This window comes from Excalfactoria chinensis, chromosome 32 (genome assembly GCF_039878825.1).
Source record: "Excalfactoria chinensis isolate bCotChi1 chromosome 32, bCotChi1.hap2, whole genome shotgun sequence".
Classification (NCBI taxonomy): Eukaryota; Metazoa; Chordata; class Aves; order Galliformes; family Phasianidae; genus Excalfactoria; species Excalfactoria chinensis.
In genome coordinates, this window is record NC_092856.1 from 914,142 (window position 1) to 939,321 (window position 25,180).

At 53.6% G+C, this 25,180-nt stretch overlaps 3 protein-coding genes across 6 annotated transcripts; 1 reads left to right on the plus strand and 2 right to left on the minus strand.

Annotated features, from left to right (window-relative positions):
* Positions 1 to 771: 771 nt before the first annotated feature.
* JTB (jumping translocation breakpoint) lies at positions 772 to 4,045 on the minus strand. Of its 4 annotated transcripts, none has more exons than XM_072358660.1 (8): positions 3,861 to 4,045; positions 3,696 to 3,736; positions 3,512 to 3,591; positions 2,229 to 2,308; positions 1,412 to 1,736; positions 1,183 to 1,248; positions 1,005 to 1,114; positions 772 to 916 (listed from the first exon to the last, which is right to left on the minus strand). In XM_072358660.1, the coding sequence occupies exons 1-5, from the start codon at positions 3,947 to 3,949 to the stop codon at positions 1,538 to 1,540; spliced, it is 489 nt and encodes a 162-aa protein (XP_072214761.1). In that variant the 5' UTR covers positions 3,950 to 4,045; the 3' UTR covers positions 772 to 916; positions 1,005 to 1,114; positions 1,183 to 1,248; positions 1,412 to 1,537. The 4 variants fall into 4 exon arrangements, with proteins under 4 accessions (XP_072214761.1, XP_072214758.1, XP_072214759.1 ...); XM_072358657.1 differs by having other exon boundaries at positions 984 to 1,114; XM_072358658.1 differs by lacking the exon at positions 1,005 to 1,114.
* Positions 4,046 to 4,066: 21 nt separating this feature from the next.
* RPS27 (ribosomal protein S27) lies at positions 4,067 to 5,252 on the plus strand. Its single transcript, XM_072358792.1, has 4 exons — positions 4,067 to 4,225; positions 4,443 to 4,551; positions 4,634 to 4,744; positions 4,862 to 5,252. Exons 1-4 carry the CDS (start codon positions 4,082 to 4,084, stop codon positions 4,888 to 4,890), a joined length of 393 nt encoding a protein of 130 aa, XP_072214893.1. The 5' UTR covers positions 4,067 to 4,081; the 3' UTR covers positions 4,891 to 5,252.
* A 50-nt stretch (positions 5,253 to 5,302) lies between these two features.
* Positions 5,303 to 25,037, minus strand: NUP210L (nucleoporin 210 like). Its single transcript, XM_072358710.1, has 40 exons — positions 24,847 to 25,037; positions 24,293 to 24,426; positions 23,916 to 24,047; positions 23,650 to 23,743; positions 23,138 to 23,288; positions 22,852 to 22,984; positions 22,238 to 22,396; positions 21,710 to 21,778; positions 20,887 to 20,993; positions 20,380 to 20,520; positions 19,558 to 19,695; positions 18,911 to 19,063; positions 18,252 to 18,453; positions 17,859 to 18,004; positions 17,093 to 17,314; positions 16,785 to 16,958; positions 16,291 to 16,483; positions 16,042 to 16,130; positions 15,656 to 15,754; positions 15,404 to 15,505; positions 14,717 to 14,845; positions 14,480 to 14,607; positions 14,019 to 14,151; positions 13,650 to 13,712; positions 12,979 to 13,158; positions 12,409 to 12,489; positions 11,298 to 11,429; positions 11,002 to 11,160; positions 10,643 to 10,734; positions 9,918 to 10,092; positions 9,659 to 9,834; positions 9,190 to 9,410; positions 8,140 to 8,276; positions 7,399 to 7,525; positions 7,108 to 7,257; positions 6,789 to 7,024; positions 6,400 to 6,601; positions 5,853 to 5,957; positions 5,660 to 5,734; positions 5,303 to 5,497 (listed from the first exon to the last, which is right to left on the minus strand). The coding sequence occupies exons 1-40, from the start codon at positions 25,002 to 25,004 to the stop codon at positions 5,424 to 5,426; spliced, it is 5,571 nt and encodes a 1,856-aa protein (XP_072214811.1). The 5' UTR covers positions 25,005 to 25,037; the 3' UTR covers positions 5,303 to 5,423.
* Positions 25,038 to 25,180: the final 143 nt, after the last annotated feature.

Sequence of the window (25,180 nt, forward strand, 5' to 3'; positions counted from 1 at the left end):
TGGTCTTCTAAGTGGGGGGCCTCCAAGGGGGGTCTCTAGGGGGTGGCTCTAAGGGGGGGGCTCTAAGGGGGTCTTCTAAGGGGGGAGCTCCAAGGGGGGCTCTAGGGGGGGTCTTCTAAGGGGGGGGCTCTAAGGGGGGGCTCCAAGGAGGCTGGCTCCAAGGGGGTCTCTAAGGTGGGCTCCAAGGGGGGGCTCCAAGGGGGGTCTCTAGGGGGTGGCTCTAAGGGGGGCTCTAGGGAGGCTCTAAAGGGGTCTTCTAAGGGGGGAGCTCCAAGGGGGGTCTCTGGGGGGGGGGCTCCAAAGGGGGGCTCTAGGGAGGTTCTAAGGGGGTCTTCTAAGGGGGGGGCTCTAGGGAGGCTCTAAGGGGGTCTCTAAGGGGGGGTCTCGAAGGAGGTCTTCTAAGGGGGGGAGCTCCAAGGGGGGGTCTCTGGGGGGGGCTCCAAAGGGGTCTCTAGGGGGTGGCTCTAAGGGGGGGTCTCCAAGGGGGTCCTCTAAAGGAGGCTCTAAGGGGGGGGCTCCAAGGGGGTCTCTAGGGAGTGTCTCTAGGGGGGGGTTCTAAGGGGGCTGGCTCCAAGGGGGGTCTCTAAGGTGGGCTCTAAGGGGGTCCTCTAAGGGAGAGTCTCTAAGGGGGGGGGTCTCCAAGGGGTTTTCTAAGGGGGGGGGGTCTCTAGGGGGTGGCTCTAATGGGGTGGGGTCTCTAAGGGGTCTCCAAGGGAGCTCAGGGCGGCCCCAACAGGAGAGGGGACAACAGACACAGCAGCGACTCATAGGTGACAACCATCAGCTTTTATTGCACCACCCCAGGCTGGGGGGGAACCACAATGACCCCAACGTGGAGCAGCACCGCAGGGATGTATAGAAACCCTATGGGACCACAACTGGGCCATATGGAACCTCAATGTGGGCCCTATGGAACCTCAATGTGGGTCCACAGCATGGAACCACAACGGGGCCATATGGAACCACAACGGGGCCTATGGAACCACAACGGGGCCCTATGGAACCACAACGGGGCCCTATGGAACCACAACAGGGCCCTATGGAGCCTCAATGTGGGCCCACAGCATGGAACCACAACGGGGCCATATGGGACCACAATGGGGCCATATGGAACCTCAATGTGGGCTACAGCATGGAACCACAATGGGGCCCTATGGAACCACAACGGGGGCCCTATGGAACCACAACGGGGCCAATATGGAACCACAACGGGGCCAATATGGAACCACAACGGGGCCAATATGGAACCTCAATGTGGGCCCTATGGAACCTCAATGTGGGCCCACAGCATGGAACCACAACGGGGCCCTATGGAACCACAATGTGGGTCCACAGCATGGAACCACAACTGGGCCATATGGGACCACAATGTGGGCCTACAGCATGGAACCACAACGGGGCCTTATGGAACCACAACGGGGCCCTATGGAACCTCAATGTGGGCCCACAGCATGTCCGTGGGGTGAGGATCAGAGCTGGTGTCCCATGGGTGTCTCCTTGGCATCCATCACATCCATTGCGGTGCTGGGAGGTTCCTTTATGTGGACTCGGTCCCTTCACACGATGGACTCGGCTCCTTTAAATGGACCTCGATCTGTTTCCTCACCTTCTCCAGCGCCCGCCGGTCCAACGCCCGCTGCCTCCAAACCACCAACACGGCGCAGGCGGCCGCCACCGCCATCATGGAGCCCACGAAGCGCCAGAAGATCCGCGCCTCCAACACGGCCGAGCGGCAGCTGAGACACAGAACCACCATAGGGACAACATAGGGACATGATAGGGACAACATAGGGACATGATAGGGACAACATAGGGACACGATAGGGACACGATAGGGACACCATAGGGACACCATAGGGACACATAGGGACACCATAGGGACACCATAGGGACACCATAGGGACACCATAGGGGACACCATAGGGACACCATAGGGACACCATAGGGACACCATAGGGACACCATAGGGACAACATAGGGACAACATAGGGACAACATAGGGACAACATAGGGACAACATAGGGACAACATAGGGACAACATAGGGACAACATAGGGACAACATAGGGACAACATAGGGACAACATAGGGACAACATAGGGACAACATAGGGACAACATAGGGACATGATAGGGATGGATGGGGGGGATTTAAGGGGTGGGGGGGGGTTGTGACCCCCCAGATCCCAGCCCCACACACACACACACACACACACACACACACACAGACCTCTTGTATTCGTCACGTTTGGAGGTGGAGCAGCTGATCTTCTCTACGAAGCCGGTAGGGCCGCATTCGGGGATGCTCTTCTGTTAGGGGGGGAGGAAGGAGGGTGATGGGATGGGGGGGGAAGGAAGGAGTGATGGGATGGGGGGGGAAGGAAGGAGGGAAGGAAGGAGGGAAGGAAGGAGGGAAGGAAGGAGGGAAGGAAGGAGGGAAGGAAGGAGGGAAGGAAGGAGGGAAGGAAGGAGGGAAGGAAGGAGGGAAGGAAGGGAAAGGGAGGAGGGAAGGAAGGAGGGAATCTTATTTTAACTTATAATATATTCTAAAACTACTATAAAGGAGGAGGAAGGAAGGAGGAGGGAAGGAAGGAGGGAAGGAAGGAGGGAAGGAAGGAGGGAAGGAAGGAGGGAAGGAAGGAGGGAAGGAAGGAGGGAAGGAAGGAGGGAAGGAAGGAGGGAAGGAAGGAGGGAAGGAAGGAGGGAAGGAAGGAGGGAAGGAAGGAGGGAAGGAAGGAGGGAAGGAAGGAGGGAAGGAAGGAGGAAGGAAGGAGGGAAGGAAGGAGGGAGGAAGGAGGGAAGGAAGGAGGGAAGGAAGGAGGAAGGAAGGAGGGAAGGAAGGAGGGAAGGAAGGAGGGAAGGAAGGAGGGAAGGAAGGAGGAAGGAAAGGTGATGGGAGGGGGGGGGAAAAAGGGGTGATGGGGGGAGGGAGGGAGGGAGGAAAGGGAGGGAGGGTGACGGGGTGGGGGGGGAAGGAAGGGAGGAAGGGAGGGAAGGAAGGGAAGAAAGGAAGGAAAGGAAGGAAAGGAAGGAAAGGAAGGAAAGGAAGGAAAGGAAGGAAAGGAAGGAAAGGAAGGAAAGGAAGGAAAGGAAGGAAAGGAAGGAAGGAAGGAAAGGAAGGAAAGGAAGGAAAGGTGATGGGATGGGGGGAAAAAAAGAGGTGATGGGGGGAAAAAAGAGGTGATGGGATGGGGGGGAAGGAGAAGTGATGGGAGGGGTCTGGCACAGCAGGGCTGCAAGCAGAGGGGATTGGGGGGGGGGGAAGGAAGGAAGGGTGATGGGATGGGTGGGGGGGGTGGAAAAGGGGTGATGGGGGGAGGAAAGGAAGGAGGGGTGATGGGGGGGGTCTGGCACGGCAGGGCTGTAAGCAGAGGGGATTGGGGGGGGGGGGAGGCAGCGCAGGGCCTGGAGATAGAACTGGGCCGGGCTGAGAGCAACGGGACCCGAACCGGGATCGGAACCGGGATCCGAACCGGAACCGGGGGTGTTCGGGACCCGCCGGCCGGCACTCACCACCTCGAAGCCGGAGCAGCGGCCGCACTCCCGCGCCACCACGAACTCCTCCCGCCTCCAACACGGCGCGGCGGGACTCGCTGCGGGAACCGGGACGGGCTGAGCGGGGTGCGGGGAACACCGGGACCCCCGGACCCGCACGGCACCCCCCGCACGGAGCCCACCGACCCCAACCGGCACCCACCTGAGCGCCGCTCCTCGCTCGCCGCCATCGCCGTCACGGGCCTGCGGGGACAACGGGAGGCCTCGCACCGGGACGGGCCCCAACCTGGTAGGCCGCGACCCGGTAGGCCCCGACCCGGTAGGCCCCGACCCGGTAGGCCCCGACCCGGTAGGCCCCGTCTCTCACCGCATCCCGGCGGCCAGCACCGCGCACAGCGCCCCGAGCAGAGCGCACAACGTGCAGCAGAGCGGTCCGGCCCCGCGCCGGGCCAACATGGCGGCCCGCAATCACCGAGCGGGGCTCCGAACTCGCACCGACGCCGCCATTACATTCTGCGCGGGGACTTCCGGGAGCGCGGATCGCCGCTTCCGGGAGCGAAGGGGCGTGGCTTGAGGCTCGCTCCCAACATGGCCGCCGCCGCGGCCGCCCTCCCCCAAGATGGCGCCGCACTCACTTCCGCCCGTGCGGGGAACCCCGCGGCGGATATAGCGCCGCCCGTTTCCGGTCCCGCCCCTTTTCGGTCTCGGCTGCCGCACGCCGCCGCCATGCCTGTGAGTGCGCCGCGCCGCCGCCATCCGCGCTCCTCCCGCACCGGGCGGCCGCGGGCCGGGATGGGGCAGCGCGGGGCGGGGGGGGAGCGGGGCGGGGGGAGGGGAGGCCTCGGGCGGCGGGGCTGGGGGGGGGGGGGGGAGAAGCGGGCAGGGCCGGCCGCCATCTCGTCGGGCTTGGGGGCGCAAGATGGCGGCGGGCTGAGCGCTGTGCTTGCAGCTGGCCAAGGACCTGCTGCATCCCTCCCCGGAGGAGGAGAAGCGCAAACACAAGAAGAAGCGGCTGGTGCAAAGCCCCAACTCCTACTTCATGGACGTCAAGTGCCCAGGTAGGCCATCAAGGTCCTCCCGGAGCCGCTCGGGTCTCTCGGGCCGTTCCGTGCCCGCCGACACGCCGCGCTTGTCCCGCAGGCTGCTATAAGATCACCACCGTGTTCAGCCACGCGCAGACCGTGGTGCTCTGCGTGGGCTGCTCCACCGTGCTCTGCCAGCCCACGGGCGGCAAGGCGCGGCTCACAGAAGGTAAGGGCCGCTCTGCTCCTCCCCTGCATCCCATGCGCCTCCCCGGCACGAGGTGTTGGGTGCAGAGCCGTGCACAGCCGTGCAGCTCAGCGCCGTGTTTCTCCTCCTCCCCTCCAGGATGCTCCTTCCGAAGAAAGCAGCATTAAAGCTCACAGCGCCCGGATGGTGGGGCTGCACACAGCGGGCTGCAACGCACGGAGCTGCAACATATGGAGCTGCAACGCACGGAGCTGCAGTGCATGGAGCTGCAATGCACACAGCTGCAATGTATGGAGCTGCAGTGCACACAGCTGCAGTGCATGGAGCTGTAATGCACACAGCTGCAGTGCATGGAGCTGTAATGCACACAGCTGCAATGTACGGAGCTGCAATGCACACAGCTGCAGTGCATGGAGCTGCAATGCACACAGCTGCAATGTATGGAGCCCCAGGGAGGCGTCCCAGCAGTGCAGGCCGTGCTGCCCGTGTAGCCCCATCCATCTCTCATCAATAAATTTTGGATAAAAGAGTTGAATGGCTTTTATTTGGCATTGGGGGGTTGTTGGGGTGATGCTGAACTGCCAAGCAATAATAATAAGGGGTCTTTAACCCACCTGCTTCAGCCCAATGGGCAAGTGGTGGTGTTGGAGCGCTGCCCTCCATCCCAGCTGTTACAAAGCAGCTCCGTGTGTTACGAGGTTCAGCTCTTGACACTCCACAGCCCCAGCTGCGTCCTGCTGCCCCCCTGCACGGAGCTGGGGGGGTGGGAGAATCCTGCGTGGGGAAACAAAGGGCTGCACCCCACATCCGTGTGCTCTGAATTCAGTGGGGGGTTGTTCTCAAAGCCCCCCCCCCCCCGTGTCCCCATTTTGGAGCTGGGGTTGGTAATGGACTCCCCATGTTGGGGGTGTCAGCCCAGCGCTGCTGTGGACTCACCTGCCTGAGGGGTGGCCGTGTTGGACACGTAAACGAGGGGCAGAGATTGTAGCCTGGACAGGAAGGCGTTGTATGCTGCCAAAACACAGCCCTGTCAGCGCTGTGCCCTCTGAGCTGCCACCTATTGCGGCCTTAAGGACTGCCATGAGGAAGGGGTGAGTTTCTGAAGGTGTTAATGAATGATGGATGTTACCCAGGTACGTGATGGCTGTCGATCCCAGAACAGCAAAGAGAGTGAAGAGGAGGATCTGGTAGGAGCCTGCGAGCTGCCGGTGAATCCCCACTGCTCCATGCTGCCCTGAGGCACATAAAGGGGGGGAGAGAGGTCAGCCATGCAGACACATAAAGGGGAGAAGGGGGGGTCAGCCATGCAGACACATAAAGGGGAGAAGGGGGGGTCAGCCATGCAGACAGCAGCTCGATCAGCTTCCCCCAGAGGGGCAGAGCCTGCAGCACCCACTGTACTGGGATGGCTGGGCTGAACTGGGATGGCTGGGCTGAACTGGGATGGCTGGGCTGAACTGGGATGGCTGGGCTGTGCTGGGATGGCTGGGCTGAACTGGGATGGTTGGGCTGAACTGGGATGGCTGGGCTGTGCTGGGATGGCTGGGCTGTACTGGGATGGCTGGGCTGTACTGGGATGGCTGGGCTGAACTGGGATGGCTGGGCTGTGCTGGGATGGCTGGGCTGTACTGGGGCACTGTAAATAGGTGCGAGGCTCTGAGAGCTCCCAGACTCACCTAGGGGATGCTCTGCCATGACAGCTCGGGCCGTGACCACGTCCCTTTGGCCGGTGAGAGCACAAGAGACGGTGATGGAGGCTGCCGGCCTCTGCTGGAGGGAGCTGAGGTTGAGCGCACGCACCGTGTAATGCACGAGCCTGGGTTTGTTGGGAAAGAACTCAGGAGGCATCACTGCTACAGCCGGAGAGCTGGACTGAACCTGGGGACACAAACAGCATCAACCACCACAGCTGCTTCAATGCAGGACAGAGTGGCTGCTTTCAGAGACCCATGGAATAAAGGGGCTCGTTGTGACGGCCAGGCCTTGGTGTGTGTGCACACCCATTGGTGGGTGGGTATTTCTGCCCCCAGGAAAGGAGACACAGAACAAAACCTTTTCCACGTACCTCCAGTTTTTCCAACACTTTTTCAGCTCCCAGCACGCTCAGCACGGCGGTCAGCTGCGTGCTGCTGAATGCCAGCTCTGACTGAGCCAGGTAGAAGGCAGGGAGGAAAGGAATGAGGATGCTGTGTGTGTCACTGCTGAGAGAAGCCAGCAGGCGGACTGAGGTGTTGGCCGTGCTGAGTGCCAGTAGGGCTGCGCTGGGCTGCGGTTTAGCGGTGATTACACAGCCGTAGAGACCTGCGTTTCAGACAGGATTCACAAGGCAATAGAAATACCAGCAGAGGCCAAAGCGGCGTGTTTGGATCTGAGCTCATCCCTACCTTCCTGGGTGCTGAACTCTGGGCTCACGAGGAAGACATCCCCAGCTGGAACGTCCACCGTGGTGCTGCTGAACTTGAGGTGGCACTGCAAGAGGGACTGCGGGACCAGGCGCTGCGTGATGGCGCTGAGCTGAGCAGAGCTGCAGGAGCCTGCAGGAAGAAAACAGCCATGAAGCCTTCAGGCTCTCACCCTCAGTTTGCCCCAAGGCACTAAGTGGTTCAGCTGTAACCTCCAATCAGGTTTCCCCATCAGAAACCCCCAGGTCTGGTGCTTAAGGTGGCAGCTCCTACCTTGGAGGGTTTCCCTCCCGCTGTTGGTGGCAATGAGAACGTGGAAGGCAGATGAATTGGGAGCGTTGGTTAAGTAGCTTTTCTGACCAGTCTGGAGATGTAACTGCGATGAGCCATTGACTGTGACCTGAAAGATCCAACACAGACTCACACAGCACAGAAACCAACTGCTTCTCTTTTCTCTGTTATCCTACACAACTTGCCTAATTACAGATTAGTCTGAAGGACGCTAACGAGCACAATAAAACACCTTTAATGTAAAAGAGACCCCAGCCCTCCTTGTTTTGTCCCTCCTTGTTGTGTTTCTATCCCTTCACTTGCAGTTGTGTTGCTAGGAGTTTCAGAGCAACTCAGAGTCCAGGTGTCGCTCCCTGTTCTAACAGTGCCTCCCTACGCATGGACTGCATGCTCTTATCAACACAGTTAGAGATAACAGCTCATCTACCGCTTTCCTTCTTGATGTAGAACAGCATCAACACACACACACTCCTGGTATGCAGGAGCAGGCTGCCCTTCTCATAGAACCACAGAATGGCCTGGGTTGCAAAGGACCACAAAGATCATCCAGCTCCAACCCCCTGCTGTGTTCAGGGTCACCAACCAGCAGCCCAGAGCCACATCCAGCCTGGCCTTGAATGCCTGCAGGGATGGGGCATCCACAGCCTCCTTGGGCAACCTGTTCCAGTGCATCACCACCCTCTGTGTAGAGTGGTGTCCCCCCTGTGAAGTGATGGTAAATACCTCTCTGTATGTTTTCACTATCCCTGGGATCTCATGGAAGACTGTAGCAGTTCCGGAGCTCTTTGCTAACGCTGCTCCACTCACGCTGTCTATGGTGAGCACGGTGTTGGGGGAAACGTGCCACCTCCCCGAGTCACCTGCAAACATTGGGCTGCAAGTTGGCTGCACTGCAAACATTTGGCTGCAAGTTGGCTGCGCTGCAAACATTGGGCTGCAAGTTGGCTGCACTGCAAACATTAGGCTGCAAGTTGGCTGCGCTGTATGGCAGCCACCAGTCAGAGCCTGCTGCAGGGGCTGAGGAGCTGCATTCACCCAGCAGTGAGCACCACAGATCTCTGCCCATGCATCTCTAAGAGGTCTCCTCCTTGCAGGCCTCCTCCTTCCCCAGCGCCTGCTTATTCTCAGGGCCAGAGAGCTCAGAAATCGGATTCACCTCAATAAATCAGGACCATAAACTGGAAGGTTAAGTTTGGGGTTCAGCAAGTAAGAAGAATGCTCGAGTGGGAGAATGGGAGAAAGCTTTCTGCGTTCCTCGGGAGGCTTTCTGCTTCTTTTTGTTCTAAAAACGCTATCAGAAATTTAATTTACCATGTAGCTCTGATTAACCAGTAATAAAAGCACAGAGGCAGGCCTGTCGTCCCATTACGCATGGAGCCTCTTAATGCAGTTAAGGAAGGCTTTGTTTAAGCACCAGTAAATTGCCCCGAGCAGCCTGTCCTTTGAGTGTCTATAAAACAGCCATTCTGAAGTTGGGGCAAACAGGGAAAAAATGCTCTTTTTGTGTCAAAGATAATAAAATTGGGCCCACGCTTGAACTCTGAAGAGGCGAGGAAGTGAGCCGCCCTGCAAACAGGAGGGGGGGGCTCCGAGCATCAGGAATCCATCCCCACCCCGAGGCACAACACCCAGCCCAGGGAAGACTCAAGGCTTCCCAATTCTTAGAGGCACCCCATTAAAACCCCACCATTCCGGCCTTCCCCCATTGCCACATGCAAAGCAGACCGGCTGCTTAGCGGCCTGGTCAGATGCTACAGCAGCAGGTGTACTAACCTTCCTGGTTAACAAGGGGTGAGCTGAAACAGACAACATCTCCTACTGCAAGGGCCCTGGGCAGCTCTGGCTGGATGGCACAGTCCACAGGCACAGGGATGTAGTCCACCACGCCTGGACGCTTCCTATCCTGGACAGTCAAGAGCGTCACTCCTCTGCTCACAGCCTGAGCAACGTAGGTGTGATTCTTATTTGCAGGTCTAATGAGCAGCAAATCATCTCTGAAAACAAAGACCTCCTAAGCAAGAGGAAACTGCTAAATCTCACCCCTCCAAAGGCGCTCATTTCCTGCTGTATGTTTCCCACACGTTGCTACGGTATTGGTGATGGGCCTTCAATTCTCAACAGCTGTTTTCAAACGTATTTCAAGTTTCAGATGGGTCTTTCCATCTCTATTATCACTTGTGATGTAAAAGTGTGCGAGTTCTTCCCCCCCCGTGGGCCACGTGGCAGCTCTCAGGACCCTTACCTGTTCACAGACAAGTGTAGCTGGGCATGCTGGGCGTGGAACTTCTCCCCAATGCTGTTGTAGAACTCAACTGTAATGAGTAAGGACATTCCCAGGGGGAACGCAGCCAAGGAAATGCCACTGCGGGTATAGATCTGGGGACTAACGTTTATCCTTAAATAGGAAATGGGTGCAACCTGGAAAAGTAAAGCAACAACACTGAGCCCAGGTTGCTCTCCCTGTGTGAGCCCTGGAGGCTGAGTGCTGCCCGAACCCTCACCTGGATACTCGTTACGATCGTCTGATTGACTCCAAAGAGCTCCACAGAGGTCACCTCCAACGCTGCGATGCCTGTGATGGTCCCAGCTCTCAGGAGACCCTGATCACTCTCCTCGAGGACTGAGGAGTTGGGGTAACACTGCAAGATCTGGAAGCTGACAGATGCAGCCCCTTCCCTTAGCCAGGAACAAAAGCAAGAAGGCTCCGTTAGACTTGCACAGCCTGGAAGTTCGTTTCACTCTCATGCAACAAGCAGCAGCAGCTCATCTTTTATTTCTTTTTTCTCCCAGCCATGAATACGTTCAGGATGACACTTTGAGTTCTCCACGACCAACATCTCAACAAAACCTACCAGCAAAAAACCCAACGGTACAGGCAGATGCCAAAGCCTGAGATCTGCTTTTGGAGGCAGGAATTCAGGGGTTTGCTTTCTCAGATTAACAGCATCCCTCTGTTAGTGCCCAGCGGGGAAAGTTTCACCCATCCTGAGCTGTCCCTTTAAAAACGCGAGCAGTGTTTTCTGCTCTGTGCTGAACTACACTCAATACATTCTTTTAAGACAGCAGCTTGAAGCAGAGCACGCCTCAAATTCTCTGCCTTGGAGCAGGAAGTTTGTAAGGCTCTGCTGAATATCTCGGGACAGGAAAAATAAGCTAAGAGGCAGCTGCCAGGAGAGAAACGCATCGTCAGCTGCCCTGCGTTCTGGGTTCTCCTTTCTGTGTCTACCTGTTTGTGTACAGCTTGAGTTGAGAATTCGTGGTCATTAAAATTTGGTCAGTGGAAAACAAGGGAGAGAATACAAACAGCTTTTCAAATACCTACAGGCAGAACAAAAAGAAATTATTAAACAGAGACACTGAAAAAAATGGATTAACAGCAGCTGGAAATTAGGAGTGGAAGGAAAAGCAGTTCCTGGTCACCACAAAAACAGACATAAACAGGAGGTGTAAAGCTCTCCTTGCAGCTATACCCAACTCGTGTGCCCCAAATGAAGCCTTCCTGCTGCACCTCCTCATGCAGGCTGCCCACAGGCGTCTCCCACCCCAAACACTGCCTCTGCAATGAGCCCAGCCCGTGGCACATACCAGGACCTGTACTTCGTCTGACAGCTCAGTCACGTTCCCTTCAAACTGCCCAGCAGATGCATTCAGGCACTGCACCTTCACCCTGATGCTTGTTCTCCCTGCTGCCCTCGTGTACACGACCATAGCAACGTTGTTCTGCGCTGGGAGCTGAATAGAAACCTGTTAGAGAGACAGCACAGCTGCAGGCTGACCCATCTTTGGACTAGCACCCACTTACATGCTGCCTGTCCCACCCCACGAGGCCTTCAGCCACACACACTGCGCTGTAAGGCCACTCTTGGAGGCTTCCTCAGTACCTCTGTGTGTCGAGGAAGCAGATCCAGGACATCTCTTTTGCTCACTGACCACTGGAAACTCAGCTCTGGGTTAGCGTTACTAAAGGAAAAGGGAGTCAGCATGTTGTTCAGCCCCACCACAAAGACTGGCATCTGCAGAGGAAGAACGCTGTCAGCAGAGAGAAGTGTCACAAAGGAAGAATACCATCACCAGGGCATCTGAGCTTCCCTGTAATCCGGGCTTCTTGGCCAAATCCTGTATGAAGGGCAGACCGGTCACTGGGGCACATTATGTGCCATTAGCAATTGAATGTGAACCCCTAACACTTAAGAGGAGGGGAATGATGTCTGATAGGCAGGGAATGAACTTAATACAGAAGCGTATTCTCTCTACACTCCTTGAAAACACGAAAGAAACCCTCCTCTCCCTGGCTTAAATGCCTGGCAGCAGCGAGGAAGTCGTATCCTCTTCCCACCAAAAACCCACTGAATGTGTATTTCAAGACCCAAAATCCTGCATCTCCGGGGAAATTGAGAGAAAAGGGGAACACTGCTGTTCTGTAGCACTGCAGCTCTCTGAACGCACCCAGATATTCTGCAGCAGCTGAGAAATTCAGGTTTTAAAAATGCATTCCACGTTGCCTGCATAAATCCTCCCTCAGAATCTCTCCTTTGTGTTTAAAAGCACTGAAGGCACACGCCAGCCCTCCATATCTCCACAGAGGAATTCCAGACAGCGCTCTGCTACAACACAGCTCCCTCCGGCCGCTGTGACGTGGCATTCCAGGCTCCCCACCAGCCCACATCCATCTCTGCTGCCCTCACGCTCACACAGAGCTGTTTCCCAGCCCATAAATCCAGTGAAGGGCAGAGCTGTAGCCTGCAAGACTTGTATTCCCTGCAAGCAGCTGGAGAGGGCTGTTGCTTCTCTCTGATTTAATGGTGTTACTTTCTGTTGCACACCGGGATGAATGAACTAGAAGACTGAAGGAGTTCTTTCTAGGGATTGCTGTGCTCCAGCCAGCACTGAGCACAGTGTTTAGAACTGCAGGCATTTATTAACCAGTTTATTAGGGTAAGAATCTTCCTTAACTTTTGGCCAACACAAAGTTTTCGGTGTGGGCTACAATACCTCAGTGCCTGTGATCAGCCTTGTGGAGGGTACATGGATTCTTACTGCTTTTAACGGGATCACTTCTAGCTCCACTTGATCCTGCCAAATAACAACAGCAATTCAGCACGGTGACGACTCGAGTGCACAGCCTGCATGCAGTCTGCAGCTTCATTTCTCAAGCATGCTGCCCCGCCTGCTCCCTGTCAGGCAGGGAAGGGGCAGCCAGCACCTCCCCAGGGTCAGACTGCAGCGCTGCTGACCGCCCCAACGCACGGAGGTTTCTCGTAAAGCTCTTGGATTCCTGCTGTCTCCTCTCCCGCACTGAGCAGCGCCTTTCACTGTATCCCACTGGGGGCGCCAGAAAGCAAGAAAGAAAAGCACGGAGGAGTTTTCCCCCCGACTCGTGACCTCCCTCTCTCTTGCTTGTAACTGTTAAAACGGCTTTTACTGATACACTACAAACACCAGATCCACGAGCCCTCAATGGGAGGTTTTTCAGAGGCCAGGTTTTCAGTGTCGGGCTACCAAAACGACTCAAAAGCCTGACAAAGGTGGCACGAGGGAGTAAAGAATGCAATGGGAAGATACCTGTGAAAACACAGTCACTCTTCCCGTGTCTTCACTAACCACCTGAACGGTGCCCTGGATGGTGGTTGCTCCCACTGCCTTTGCTGTTACGTGTCCAAGGCAGCTGACCTCAGCGACGGAGCGGTTGGTGACAGAGAAGTGGACGATGGACCGTGGCTGGGGACCACCTTCAGACATCACCTGAAGCGCATTGAAATAGGTGAGATGTTCATTAAGACAAACATCAATTAGCAAAATCCCGATGCTGCGAGGTAGGGAGTTTGTATCTCCAGTGTCCCGTCCCACATCTCTCCCGCTGCAGCCCCTTCACTTCAAAGGAGAAAGAGCCCAAACTTCACCCATCTCCTTGTGCCCTCTGGGCATCAAGCATCAGGACTGGCAGCACAACTAACCCAGAGGGCAGCACCCAGCCCTCCCATCCCAGCACTCAGAAGCAGCACACCGCATCAGTGAAGCTCAATTCAGCAATAAAAAAGGGCTCTGGAATGTTCCGCCCACCTTCAAGTACTGAACTGAGGTCTGGACACCACCAGATTGCCACAGGACAGGATTTGGGAGTAAGGCTGCTGATAGGATTCAAAGCCTTTACTCCTAAGCTTAATTAAGCCCTTTTCACCACGGTGCAGTATACTGTGAAGTACACAGGGGGAAAGGAAGCAAAAAATTCTCACCTGCATCACATTGTGTGGAATAAGAGTAATTTTCCTTGGGATCAGTTTAAATGGAGGAAAGACCTGGCAGAAGGGAAGGATGTTCTACTGTAAAATATTACACACGTTTCTTCTGTGCACTAGACAAAGGCAGCTGGTGCTCCGCTATCACAGGAGCACATCTCCAAGGGGATCTGGGAACAGCCTCATACACAGCTTTCCAGTGTGGGCAGTGGTTCTGCCTTCTGAACGGAAGGGCTGGCAGAACAATGGGCCACGCTGCCAAAACGCCATCGGTGGAGCACTGTTTTTATTTCCCCTAAAGCACTTTGAACATAAGGATCCCACAGCAGCCAAAAGCGAGCAGATTTCAGAGCTGTGCATCTTTACCTCGATTTTCCGAGGAGCAGAAGTGATTTTTCTACCCATCTTGTCCCAGGCTGTAGCTACTAAAGTCGTCTGGCCCACAGCGACAGCATGAAGGGTGTGCAGCTGGGAATATTCTCCCACTTCCTCCACTTGCCTAGGAAGACACTTTAGCATGACTCCACTTTTCATTTCCTGTGTTATAACTATGAGGCAACTCGGGCAGGAACTGCCAAGCTGGCAAGTTACAACACAGAGGCTTGTATTATCCATAGCACAGAGCCCCCGAGTGGCAAAATACCACTTAATAAACACAGTAAGTGTGAGGGAATCGACTCCTTTGTCAAAAGAAAAACACACGCATGGGCAGAGCTACGAGGCCGGGAGGAATGCAAACAGTTCCTCTGGAGTTGTTCTGTTTTTCATCACAAGTTGAATGTTATCAGCTAGTACTTCGGAATGGCCCAGCCCAATGCAATACTCACACGAGGGTAACAATGGGTGATGCTGCTTGCAGCTGCAGCTTCATGTACTTGAAGTATTTACTCCGCAGGGGAAGTCGCTGAAAACCCAGGACTCGAATGGTGGCCGTAATGGACCTGCCAATCTCAGCCTGGATTAAAAGGGAAGAGGAGGGAGGAAGGGAGCAATACTCTGGGTGGGCAAGGCATCCCATAACACTGGGCTTTAGGAAAAGAGGAGCTTCCCCGTGGTTCTATCACCTTTTCATTGAGATCCACCTCCACCTCCTGCACGTCAGACACTTGCACCTGGGCTGCAACCGGTGCCAACGAGGCCAAACAGGAATCACGGACAGCCAGGCTTAAAAACCCAGACTGCAAAGGGGTGACCTGTAAGGAAAGCAAACAGGCACAGCCATGACAACAGGAGCAAATACTCCCATCTCTGTTACAGAGGAGATACACAAAAATGGGATGTTCTGCTCAAACACACAGCTGCAATGATCACTGAGCACAGCTACGGGACCTGGGTCAGCCCATGCAGCTCCCACAGGGCCCTTCCTGTACCAAAGGGAGCAGTGTGGGGAACCTGAACACATCCAGCTTCCACTCCCAAGCCACACAGCAGCCAAAGTTCAATCTTTGTCCTCTGGCAGTGAGATGAGATTTCTCTCTCAAATAAAACCTGTGCAGTTTGGCCTTCTGACTCAGCGACAAACTCCTGCCCTCTGGGTCCCAACCAATGAGCTGCAGTGCAGGAGGACACAGCAGGGCAGGAAACTGCAGGAGGGGATTTTTGTAAGGAGCTACGTAACATCTCAGCCCAACCAGGAGACGGAGGGGAAGAACAAAAAAAGAAAAGAAGAAAGATTTATTTCTTCCTCTTTTCTGAGGTTGAACCTTCCTCAACACGAGGTTCTGCAGTACAAACCCCCGCACAGAAATCACCTCAATGGCACCGTCTGCCTCCAAGTATCTCACGTTCACTATTCCCTCCTTGCTGCTGTTGACCAGGAAGTATCCAGAACCTTCCACAAGACTGAACAGCTCCTGTCAATGAAAACAAAATCCCATCAAAGAACTGAGCCTTCAGTCCTCACCTGCTCCGAGGTTTCACTAAGAAAGGGGACATCACTACGAAATGTGAAGGCATTTTCATAGACCTCGGAGGTACAACACAGCTGTGAATGGTGCTGTTACCTTTACAGCAGGGTGGTTGTACACAGTGACATTGTCAGGCAAAACCATCACGTCGTCAACCAGCAGGAACTCCACAGAGGTAAATAAGCCAGACGCTGCCTAGGAACACAAACAAAATCAGCACAGTGTTCCATCAGTATTGCTCCTCAGGTTACAAAAGCATCACTCTTCCTCCTCTCCGACAGAAAGGAAATGATGACTGCAGATTGCTAAAGGGCATTTCTCCTGACAGAAATCTCTCCCTGTGAAGCTGCAAAGGTTGGTATTTCGAACTGAAGTGTGACTGCATTGCCACGGATATCTGTCACCAAATGCAGCAATGGTCAGGCCCAGAGCAAGCACGTGCTCTTCTGTGTCCACCACAACAAAGGCTCCTCATGGCTCACCTGTGGGCCACCACTGGTCCTGTACTTGACAAAGCTGACTTCAACACGAACAGTTCCTTTGATCTGATGCACTTCTAGAAGCTGATGACCTGCAAGCAACAGACGACCAAAACAAAGAAAAAAAGAACTCAAAACCCCTTAAGAAATACTCTTAAAATGTGGAAGATTTTTCAAGTTTCACTGCATTCCTGAGGAACAATTTGGAATATCAAAATACAGTAAATGATGTCCTCTAAAGCCCAGCAGTACCGTGCAGCCTGGTCTGCCCGCTGCCATCATCCTTCAGCACCATCCTCGTGGCTCTGGCATCAGAGAAGTGTGCCAGGCTCCTGTTGGATGACTTCCACTGCAGCACCAGGGAACTGAAGTTGTCAAACTTGCGCTGCTGCCCGTCGAACACCGTCAGCTCCAGCACTGTGCTCCTCCGGCTGGAAATGGGGATCTGCACACAAAGAAGCAGTTAGTTCCATTGACAGCTCACTGCCTGCCTCATCATCTAACGTATTACATGGATTCCTCTTTTAAGCTTTCCTGCTTACAATGTCGATTACTGCCAAACCAAACACACAACAGGCAGAGGAAACCTCATCAGCAAAGGGCCCAGGCCATCATTTCATAGAATGACACAATCATAGAATGGCCTGGGATGAAAAGGACCACACATCACGCATTCCCCACACCCCGCAGGTGATTCCAGGAGCATAACACAGCATTAAGAGCAGCAGTTCTGCCCCGAGCCTTACCAGCTGCTTGCTGTGCTGTGGCAACAGACAAGGTGGAGCAGCACGGAGCGCTCCGTATGTTGGGCTCACAGCCATGCTGGCAGGAGCAGCACAGATGAACGTCACCATGGCTGCCTCCACGGCAGGAGCGGGGTTCAGCAGCCCAGCTCGGTTCCCTACACGGAATGTGAGCACCTGCAGGGACACACAGCGAGCTGCTCACTGCCCAGATCGGCCACAACGGGCAGAAAGTAACTGCTGTACACATGCAAATGTATCCACACTGCAGCTCCTTATAAAGTTCAGAACACAGAGATGGGATTCCTTACCTGCTCCCCCAGCTCCAGGCACACAGCCTGGTACACATACTGGGTCACTTTCCTTTGGGTTGGCAGTCGGATTTGTACGATCTCGATTTTATCTTTACGTTCTACAGTCAGTTCCGAAAAGAAACGAGATGGTTCCAAAACCCAGGGCCCTGGGCCACCTTCAAAAACAATCTCCTTCGCTGCCTTCCAGGTCACCAAAGCCATCTCCACCGGGTTGACAGCCTGAGCACATGAAGAAAAGAAACCCAGGGATTCCTCTTTTAGTCCTATCTGTCAGCGGGGCATTCACTCAAGTTAAAAACGGACAAAAAAGGAACCACTGAGACCACTTAAGGCCTCAAACTACTCCAGCAACGTCAGGGATGTTTAAGGTCAACCCACAGGGCTCTGTAATGCTGGAACGGGGCCATGCGCACACACGAGAAGCAGACAAGAAACTGCAGATTGTTATAAAATATCCCTGTTTTCTTTCTACATTCATTTATTCCAAGCTGCCCAAGAAATCCAGCTTAGACCCCACCTATGAAAGTGCTGACACAGCAGCACACAGCTCAGGCTGCAAAACAAAGCGCAGCTCAAACACACACTGCTGTGCTTCCATAAGAACTGAAGTCAAGTTGACTGTTAAACCCATTTACTGCCATCCAGCAGAATGGTTTTTGTTGGTGTTGGTTAATTCCCTGCTGCAAACAATTCAGGATCTAGCAGTGTGCAGCAAAGACGTTGACGGGTTAGCAATCTGAACACAGTGCACACACATCCTCACCTTGAGAGGTTCATAAGCAGCAAACATTGCACTCGTTTCCAAGTACTGCTGGCGGACATTAACTCTCACTGTCAGCAATGTGTGTCCCACAGACCTTGCTTCTATTTGGAAGCTGGAGCAGAATGTCCAGTCAGGCTTTTGATTACCTAAAACAGAGCATCTTTGCAGCAGATCTGTGGTGAAATTAAGTGCAAGAGAGCCCTTATCCTCCTTTGGTTTTCCTAAAGGTTCCCCCAAATGTCACATTTGATCCCTCAGTTGTTGGGAGTCAGCTATAAAAGAGATGGTTCAACCCCGTCACAGCCTCAGAATTCATTAACGGCTGACAAAGTCCCCACAAATCAGACAAAACACGCTTATGGGAACGAGCGTTTTGCAGCTCACCCATCATACCTCCTTCTGCAAGGACAAACACTCCTCTCTTCTCCATGCTTATCTCCAAAGGTAAGAGGGAGCAGTCAGTGAAAGCAATGTATTGCCTCGATTCCCTCTGTGTGAAGTACGCCTGGAGAGGAGCTACCAGAGTGTGCCCCACCTCCACGTCTGCACGCAGCGGCATCAGCTCCAGCTTTGCCAGAGGTTCCACAAACACCTGCATGAACACAGAGCCGGGAAGCAACGTGAGAGCAGAAAGCCATCAGCACCGGGTGGTCAGTGTGCACAGAGTGACAGCCTGGCTCTGAGCAAGAAGCAGCCCAAATCAAAAGATGGGAAACAGATTGATGGGATCCTCGCTTACAAACGCTGTAATAATTCATATACGAGGCTAAACAGGATGCAAAATAAATTCAACAGCTAAACAGCACTGCGTGAAGGAGCACCTGACACTTGAGATATAATACTAAGATGCAAATCCAGTGACTACAAAGAGTCCCGCTGACAGAAAGCTGCAATAAAAGCCTCCAGAAAACCAAGCCCAGCTCTTCTGAACAACAAACACACTTTGGCCTTCAAGAAGAAGCTTTCAGTTTCCAAGCCTGGACAAGACGGCATTTCAGAACAATAAACTGCCCAGAAAGAAGAATAATTTAAAAAAAAAAAAGACTTTCCTGTATTTCTGCATAATGAAAGGGGTTCTGTGCATCTCTGGCCTGGACTGTGCAGTGCCCCTGGGCCAGGCCTCCGCTCACCGCTCCTTTTATGGTGACCGTGGCCACAGTTTGATTGGAAGAAATCCAGGAGAAATTGCCACTGCCTCCTTCCACCTGTGAGAACAGAAAGAGAAGGGGAGGGCCATAAAGTACATCGGGAGGAGGGGGTGGGGAACAACTTTGTGTTTGTGGTTTAGCTATGGAGCAACATAAAAGCGCACTTCTGCTGCCGCTTATGCAACACTTTCAATGGCTCAGATCTGCAGTGATGTTTAATAATGTACAGCCAAGTAAACAGCAAACAAAATGGGACCGGAGAACAAAGTGACAAAGCAGCACAGAGGAAGAAGAGGGGAAGGCAAAGGGAGGGATGAGCAGTGGGAGACAGGAACGTGGCCTTTGTGGAGAAAGGAGAAGAGCACGTGGGCTTATCAATGACAAATGGCTGCTGTGGAGGAAGCAGTTACCATTGGAAGCAGTTACCATTGGAACAGAACCATTATGGGACTGAAGCAGGACAAGCAGAGTGTCTGTGCAGTTCTCTTCTGGAAGAGGCTCCCAAAGCAAGGAGGCCATATCTCAGTTCCCCAAAGCACACTTCACTTCACCTGGAGTTGGTACTGATACAGCACGTCTGTGGGATGCCACGGGAACGCAAGGAGGGGCCGGGACAGCCTGATGGGGTGGTACATCCTCACCTCCTGCTCACGGCTGATGGCTGTGGGGAAGGGAGCACCAGAGCCATCCTGCAGACACGGGGATGGAAGGAAATGCCCTTTTGGGGATTGCAACCAACAGCACTGCAACACGTCCATTTGTCCACAAAACACTTCACTTTGTGTAAAATTAGAGGCAGGAGCCTGTGGCTGCATTTATATCGTTTCCTTGTCACATTTAATCTACATTCCCAGGTGCTGAGGCCAACTGGCACAGCGTCCCTTGCTTCTGCTATGAAAGCCATCAGCTTTGACAGCTACAGCTCAGCCTCTCACAGAGAACAGTCCCTGAACACCTGGAAAGCTCTGCAAGCTGCATGTGGGAACGTTGCTTGGCAAAGAAACAGCGCGCTGCTGACCCACACATGCTCTGCAAGGCGACACGCTGTGTGCAGCTCACTAAGAGCTGCAGCTGCTCCAACAGCAGCACAGAAGGTGCACGAAGCCCTGGTGTCATCCAGCTTTCCTCTCTAACTGCTGGGTTTCTCCCATTTCTAAGAGTCAGTTTTCCCTCTCTGATGCTCCCAGCTCAGAAACAGCAGAAGGTGATGTGTACAAAAGCCTTGAGGAGAGTAACTTGTTCTAGCAGGACAAACATAGTGTAACTCCAACCGCAGAGCAGCTCGTTTCACATGGATGTGAGCAGTGCTCTGACACAACCCAAGGGAATGCAAAAACACCGAGGAAAATCACAACCATCCTTCTCCCTCTTACCTGCTGAATGACAGAAACCAGCTCAGCTCTTATCCCTGTGGTGCCATCTTTCAGGACTCGAACTACGTGGTAAGAGCCGTTAGGAGACGACGTCAGCTCCTCAAAATACTCCTTAGGAAGGTGGTGAGTTATTCTGAGGTTCTGCAAACGGACAAAAATCAGTCATCGCTGCACCACCTTCCAAGGCAAACCCAACTCATTCCTCACAATCACCCACGGGACTGCAAGAGTCCTGGAGGGGTTTTTAACACAGGTAAGAAGACCAAAATGTGAGCGGAAATTTGTGCAACAGAGACTGAAGGAGACTGAGATGATAAAAGCAGCAGCCACTTCCCTTCTCCTGCTCTCTAATCCCCTCACAGGTCCTGAATATCCCTGTTAGAAACTACTTTCAATACACTTGGAAAGGGCAGGAATGTTGTATTCATTACACGCTCTCCATGACAGTAACATAAATCATCACAGCACTCCGGGCAGCCGCGCGTTGCTAACGAGACATTTACTCACATCAGATAAATAAACCTTGGTGCTGTCTCTATCATAAACCTCAACGGTGATGGCGTACTCCCGCTGCACTTCCAGCACCCATCTGTCTCCCGGATAGACACTGAAACCTGAAATAAGAAACACGTGTTGCTCTTGGAAGCAGCAGCAACCAATAAAACATAAACATATCTTTTATTAAGAGCTTTGAGAGCAAGAGCTGCTTTTCTATCTGCACAATAACTGAACGGTTCCTAACTTGGTTTAGAAACTGCTTGTACTCCATTTTGTGCTCGATCCTTGAGAGCCAGGGATGCTATTTGTTGTAACCTACGTCTCTTTGCTGCCAGGAAGCAGAGATTTTAGCACAGAGCGAGGAATGTCAGCCACAGCAGCGAGCGCTTCGAGGACCTTTCTGGGTGAGAAGTGGTGACTGAAGCAGAAAGGCGCTCATTATTCAGCCCCCCAAGTATCCGCTGTCGTGTAAAAACAAGTCCCTGCATCCAAGCACGCTCTAACAAAAACAGATACTTCAGCAAGCAGAACGAAAACAGCACGGAAGGCAATCGTGGCACAGCCTTTCCAAGCTCTGAGCCCCATGGCCTGTTGCTAATGTTCAGCTCAGTTAATTGCTCTATTTAGAGAGCAGCCCATCAAACAGCGCAAGGCCAACCTCAGGTTTCCAATCAGTGCATTTGAAAAGATGCAGTCTGCTCTGGCCTTAAGTTTCAGATGCCTGCTGGCAACAGAACGAAGGCAGTGATACATTAAAGATATTCCTGATCAGAAAACAAAACCATTTTGGTGATGTGAGAGCTTTACAGTCAATCTCCTACTTTCTCATTACCTAAAAATCCAGCTTCCACCACACGGATGGTGCAGTTAGGCAGCCCAGATGCAGCTCGCATGTGAACGTCTTTATTCTTGTATAGGAATTCTGTAGGAGTTTTTGTTTCATCCAGGAGCTTGGTCATCTTTAGCTGTAAAACTGGCAGGGTTTAAATACAAAGTAACTGAGGGTGTGGAGCTTGAGGTAATTTTCACCTTCTGCTGCCATCAGTGGGGTTACATTGTGTAATTGGGCAGAGGAGGAGTCCTTGGAATAGAGGAGAAAGGAAGGGAACAGGGAAGGGGAGCAGTGGAGAGCACTGAGCTGAGGACACACCTGGGGGGAAGGAGGAGACTCGCACAGGAATCACCCCCCCCAACAAAGCTCAAGCACTCGGAGCAACTCAGAACCAAAACCAAAGCATCCCACCTGCCTTTACAACCCCTTTCACTCCCAATCTGTGACTATAAATCAGGCTGACCACGCTTGGGAGTGTGCACAGCTGCCCGGCAGTACAGAAGACAGCACGGAAGCTCAGAAGGATACTTCTATGGACCACGACCAGGCTGCTCTGCCCCAGCTGCACGGCTCGCACAGCAGCTGCCTTCCCCTCCAGGTTGGCCACAGGCAGGAGCTCAGAGGCTCCAGGAGCAACGACCTGATCCCGAAGCTCCAGCTCATAATGCTCGAGAGGAAATTCCAGCTCTGCAAAAAAGGTCATTGGAAAAAAAAACAAAACAAAACAAAACTGCAGCGATTTGACAACCACCTCCGCTCTCCTGCAAAGCCTGCTCTTTCAGTAGGCACAAATGCAAGGGCCAAACAATAACGGCAGCGCTCCATCAGTCTGAAACGTGTAATGAGGTGTTGTTTTTCTCCATGCTGGCAGCATGAGTTCAGCATTCAGGAGCTGACACGAGTTCTGCAAGCCTCAGTGCGCCATGGAGATCAATTCACACCCACTCTGCCACCACCAGGAGGCCGAGCCATCCCCCACTTCCACGGGGTGCTGCATTCCCTCACAATGCAGCTCCCACGAGGCCCCAGCAGACATGCACTCAATAAAACTTCATCTCGCTAAGACTTCATTCATCTCTAGGCTCAGCTAAGCTCAGCTGCAGACTGGGCTCAACGCTACGGTGCTTAGGAGGATCATTTACCTGTAATCTTCCCCCGTACAACTTTGGCAACTCTGTATTTTATAAAGGCTCCAACCAGGAGGTGAACGTCATGAGCAGGGATCAGCACTATGTTCTCTAGAACCAGCAGGCGTATCGCTGCAGCAGCCACTTTCTAATGGGAAATCAGAATGCTGCCATTACCCACAGCCACCAAAGCCAAGGAAGACGACAAAGAAACGCATGTTTTCCATGCAGTCTGCCTAAAATAGAGCTTTGGGTTGTGTTATTTTATGCAGAGAAAGGGAAATCCGTGGTGATTCTTCACCTTGTAGGTCGATTCGTGGATTCGGACTTTTACAACCGCTGCACCGGTTGTGATTCCCAACACCAGGATTCTGTCTCCTTGCTTTTCTGCTCTCTCCAGCTCAATGATGTGGTTTGGTGGGGAATAGTCAGCTTCGGAGTACTTTAAAATCCTGATAGGAACACAAAAGTGACCTTTGCTACCACCTGCGTGACCATTTTGGGTTCACTACCACAGACAGGCTGGCATCCCATGAGTACATTGATGAAGAAGAAAGCATTACCAGTGAAATGTGGGAAGAAAACCAGGTAGGAAACACCCCTGGAAGTCTCCAGTCACACCTCTCAGTTTGAAGCAAAAGAACCTCAAACTTAGGTTGGATTCCCTGGGATCCTCTCTGACAGATTGCCCAAGGATGAAGTTGAAGCCTTTAACCCAATCCGTGTGAATTCCTTTTGCTTTCTCACCCTAAGAGCATCCCAGGATGAAAGGAAGCGCTAAGCATTCCCTCATCCTTTCTGCCACACAGTCACCTTATTTTGTCTGACGATTCTATGCTGTCCAAATCCTCATCCTTTGCGACGCTCCACTCAAAAGCCAATCCTGACAAGCTACTGAACGTGTTACCTGGAAACAGAGATGAAAATCCACATAGAGGGGGAAAACTCATCCACTCTTGCTAGCTGAAACAGTCAGATCAAACCTTCTTCCCTTCTAAACACAAAGGCAACAAGCAGCATTCATTTCTCAGAGCACAGCTTTGGTGTGGTCCTGGCAGAGCCCTTCTCACAAGCAATACCTTTGACATCCAGAGCTCTCACTGCCAACTCCAGGGGGGAATCCTCCACGTAGATCTCCCGAGTTCGGGAGAGGATTTCAATGCTGTCGATCACGTCGACCATCACATCACAGCGGAGCGTGTGGCCGGTGACTGCAGCAGGGGAACAAACAGCGCTTCGTTCAGCCCCTACAGGTTCCTATTGACTCAACAGCTGCGAACAGCTGTACTAATGAGAATAATTAATGGCTGCTTTCTCATCCTGCAGAACGCGGAGAAGGTTTTTATCACCAATCACGGCTTGTTTTCAACAACAAAAATGCAGAATATCGCACACTTCCACACGAGTCCTAAATCCCTCATCACCTCCCACCTCATGAACCTGCTTTTCCACCCACCGCGTTCCTCAGCTATCACAGCGCTGCTCAGCTTGGTGGGCTGTGTGGACTGAGCGGACAGAAGGGCTTTCTGGGAGCAGGCAGTACCGTTCTCATAAAGGGGTTCAGCTGCAACGTTGTAATGCATGGAACGCCTGAAAGACACAAAGGCATCCCCTTCTAATCCCCTTCTATGCTTACGTGTCTATCTTGACAGCACTGTCAGAGCACTGGGCCCCTCAGTGCCCTTCATGCAGACCATCGGCATCCACTGGGCAGACTACAGGCCTCCATAGGGCAGACCATAAGTGTCCATTGGGGAGACCACAGGCCTCTGTCTGGCAGGCCATAGACCCTGTCAAGCAGACCACAGGCCTCTGTCTGGCAGGCCACAGACCCTGTCAAGCAGGCCACGGGCCTCTGCCTGGCAGCCACACAGCACAGCCATGACCACAATTACACATGAAGCCCCTGATGCAGGCTCCCACCTCCTCCCTGCACCCCGAACCCTCCATCCCCACACGCTGCCCCTTTCCACACCCTCCATCCCCCTTCAGCGCCGCTCCGTCCCTCACCAGGAGTAACAGCCCCTCTCAGCCTCCACCACGAAAGGCACCCTCATCTCCCGGCTGAAGGGCAGCAACACTTTGGGCACGTTAAGTTTAAAGGCGCAAGAAGGCACCGCGACGAACAGAACGAAGGCGAGAAGAGAAAAGATCCGAGCCCGCCTCATCCTGTCAGCGAAACAAGATGGCGCCGCCCGCAGGGCGCTGTTCCCGCCATCCCACCGGCGCGGCTCTGCGCGTGCGCGTTAGGACCACGCACACGTGACATCCGCTGACTGCGCATGCGCGATGCCCCGCCCTCACAGCGCGCCAATTCACCTCAGAGCCCGTGCGCGCGGCCCGC

What these genes read in the sequence shown, in the direction of transcription:
- JTB (XM_072358658.1), bottom strand. Translation starts at nt 3,949, where the DNA reads ATGTTGGCCCGGCGCGGGGCCGGACCGCTCTGCTGCACGTTGTGCGCT. An exon ending in GAGCGAGGAGCGGCGCTCAG is followed by an intron (nt 3,592 to 3,695) that starts GTGGGTGCCGGT and finishes CGGTTCCCGCAG; the next exon opens with CGAGTCCCGCCGCGCCGTGT. An exon ending in AAACGTGACGAATACAAGAG is followed by an intron (nt 1,737 to 2,228) that starts GTCTGTGTGTGT and finishes TCTGTGTCTCAG; the next exon opens with CTGCCGCTCGGCCGTGTTGG.
- RPS27 (XM_072358792.1), top strand. Translation starts at nt 4,082, where the DNA reads ATGGCCGCCGCCGCGGCCGCCCTCCCCCAAGATGGCGCCGCACTCACT. An exon ending in CATGGACGTCAAGTGCCCAG is followed by an intron (nt 4,552 to 4,633) that starts GTAGGCCATCAA and finishes CTTGTCCCGCAG; the next exon opens with GCTGCTATAAGATCACCACC. An exon ending in CAAGGCGCGGCTCACAGAAG is followed by an intron (nt 4,745 to 4,861) that starts GTAAGGGCCGCT and finishes CCTCCCCTCCAG; the next exon opens with GATGCTCCTTCCGAAGAAAG.
- NUP210L (XM_072358710.1), bottom strand. Translation starts at nt 25,004, where the DNA reads ATGAGGCGGGCTCGGATCTTTTCTCTTCTCGCCTTCGTTCTGTTCGTC. An exon ending in AGGCAGACGGTGCCATTGAG is followed by an intron (nt 14,846 to 15,403) that starts GTGATTTCTGTG and finishes CTTTCCTTACAG; the next exon opens with GTCACCCCTTTGCAGTCTGG. An exon ending in GACAGCCATCACGTACCTGG is followed by an intron (nt 5,735 to 5,852) that starts GTAACATCCATC and finishes GTGTTTTGGCAG; the next exon opens with CATACAACGCCTTCCTGTCC.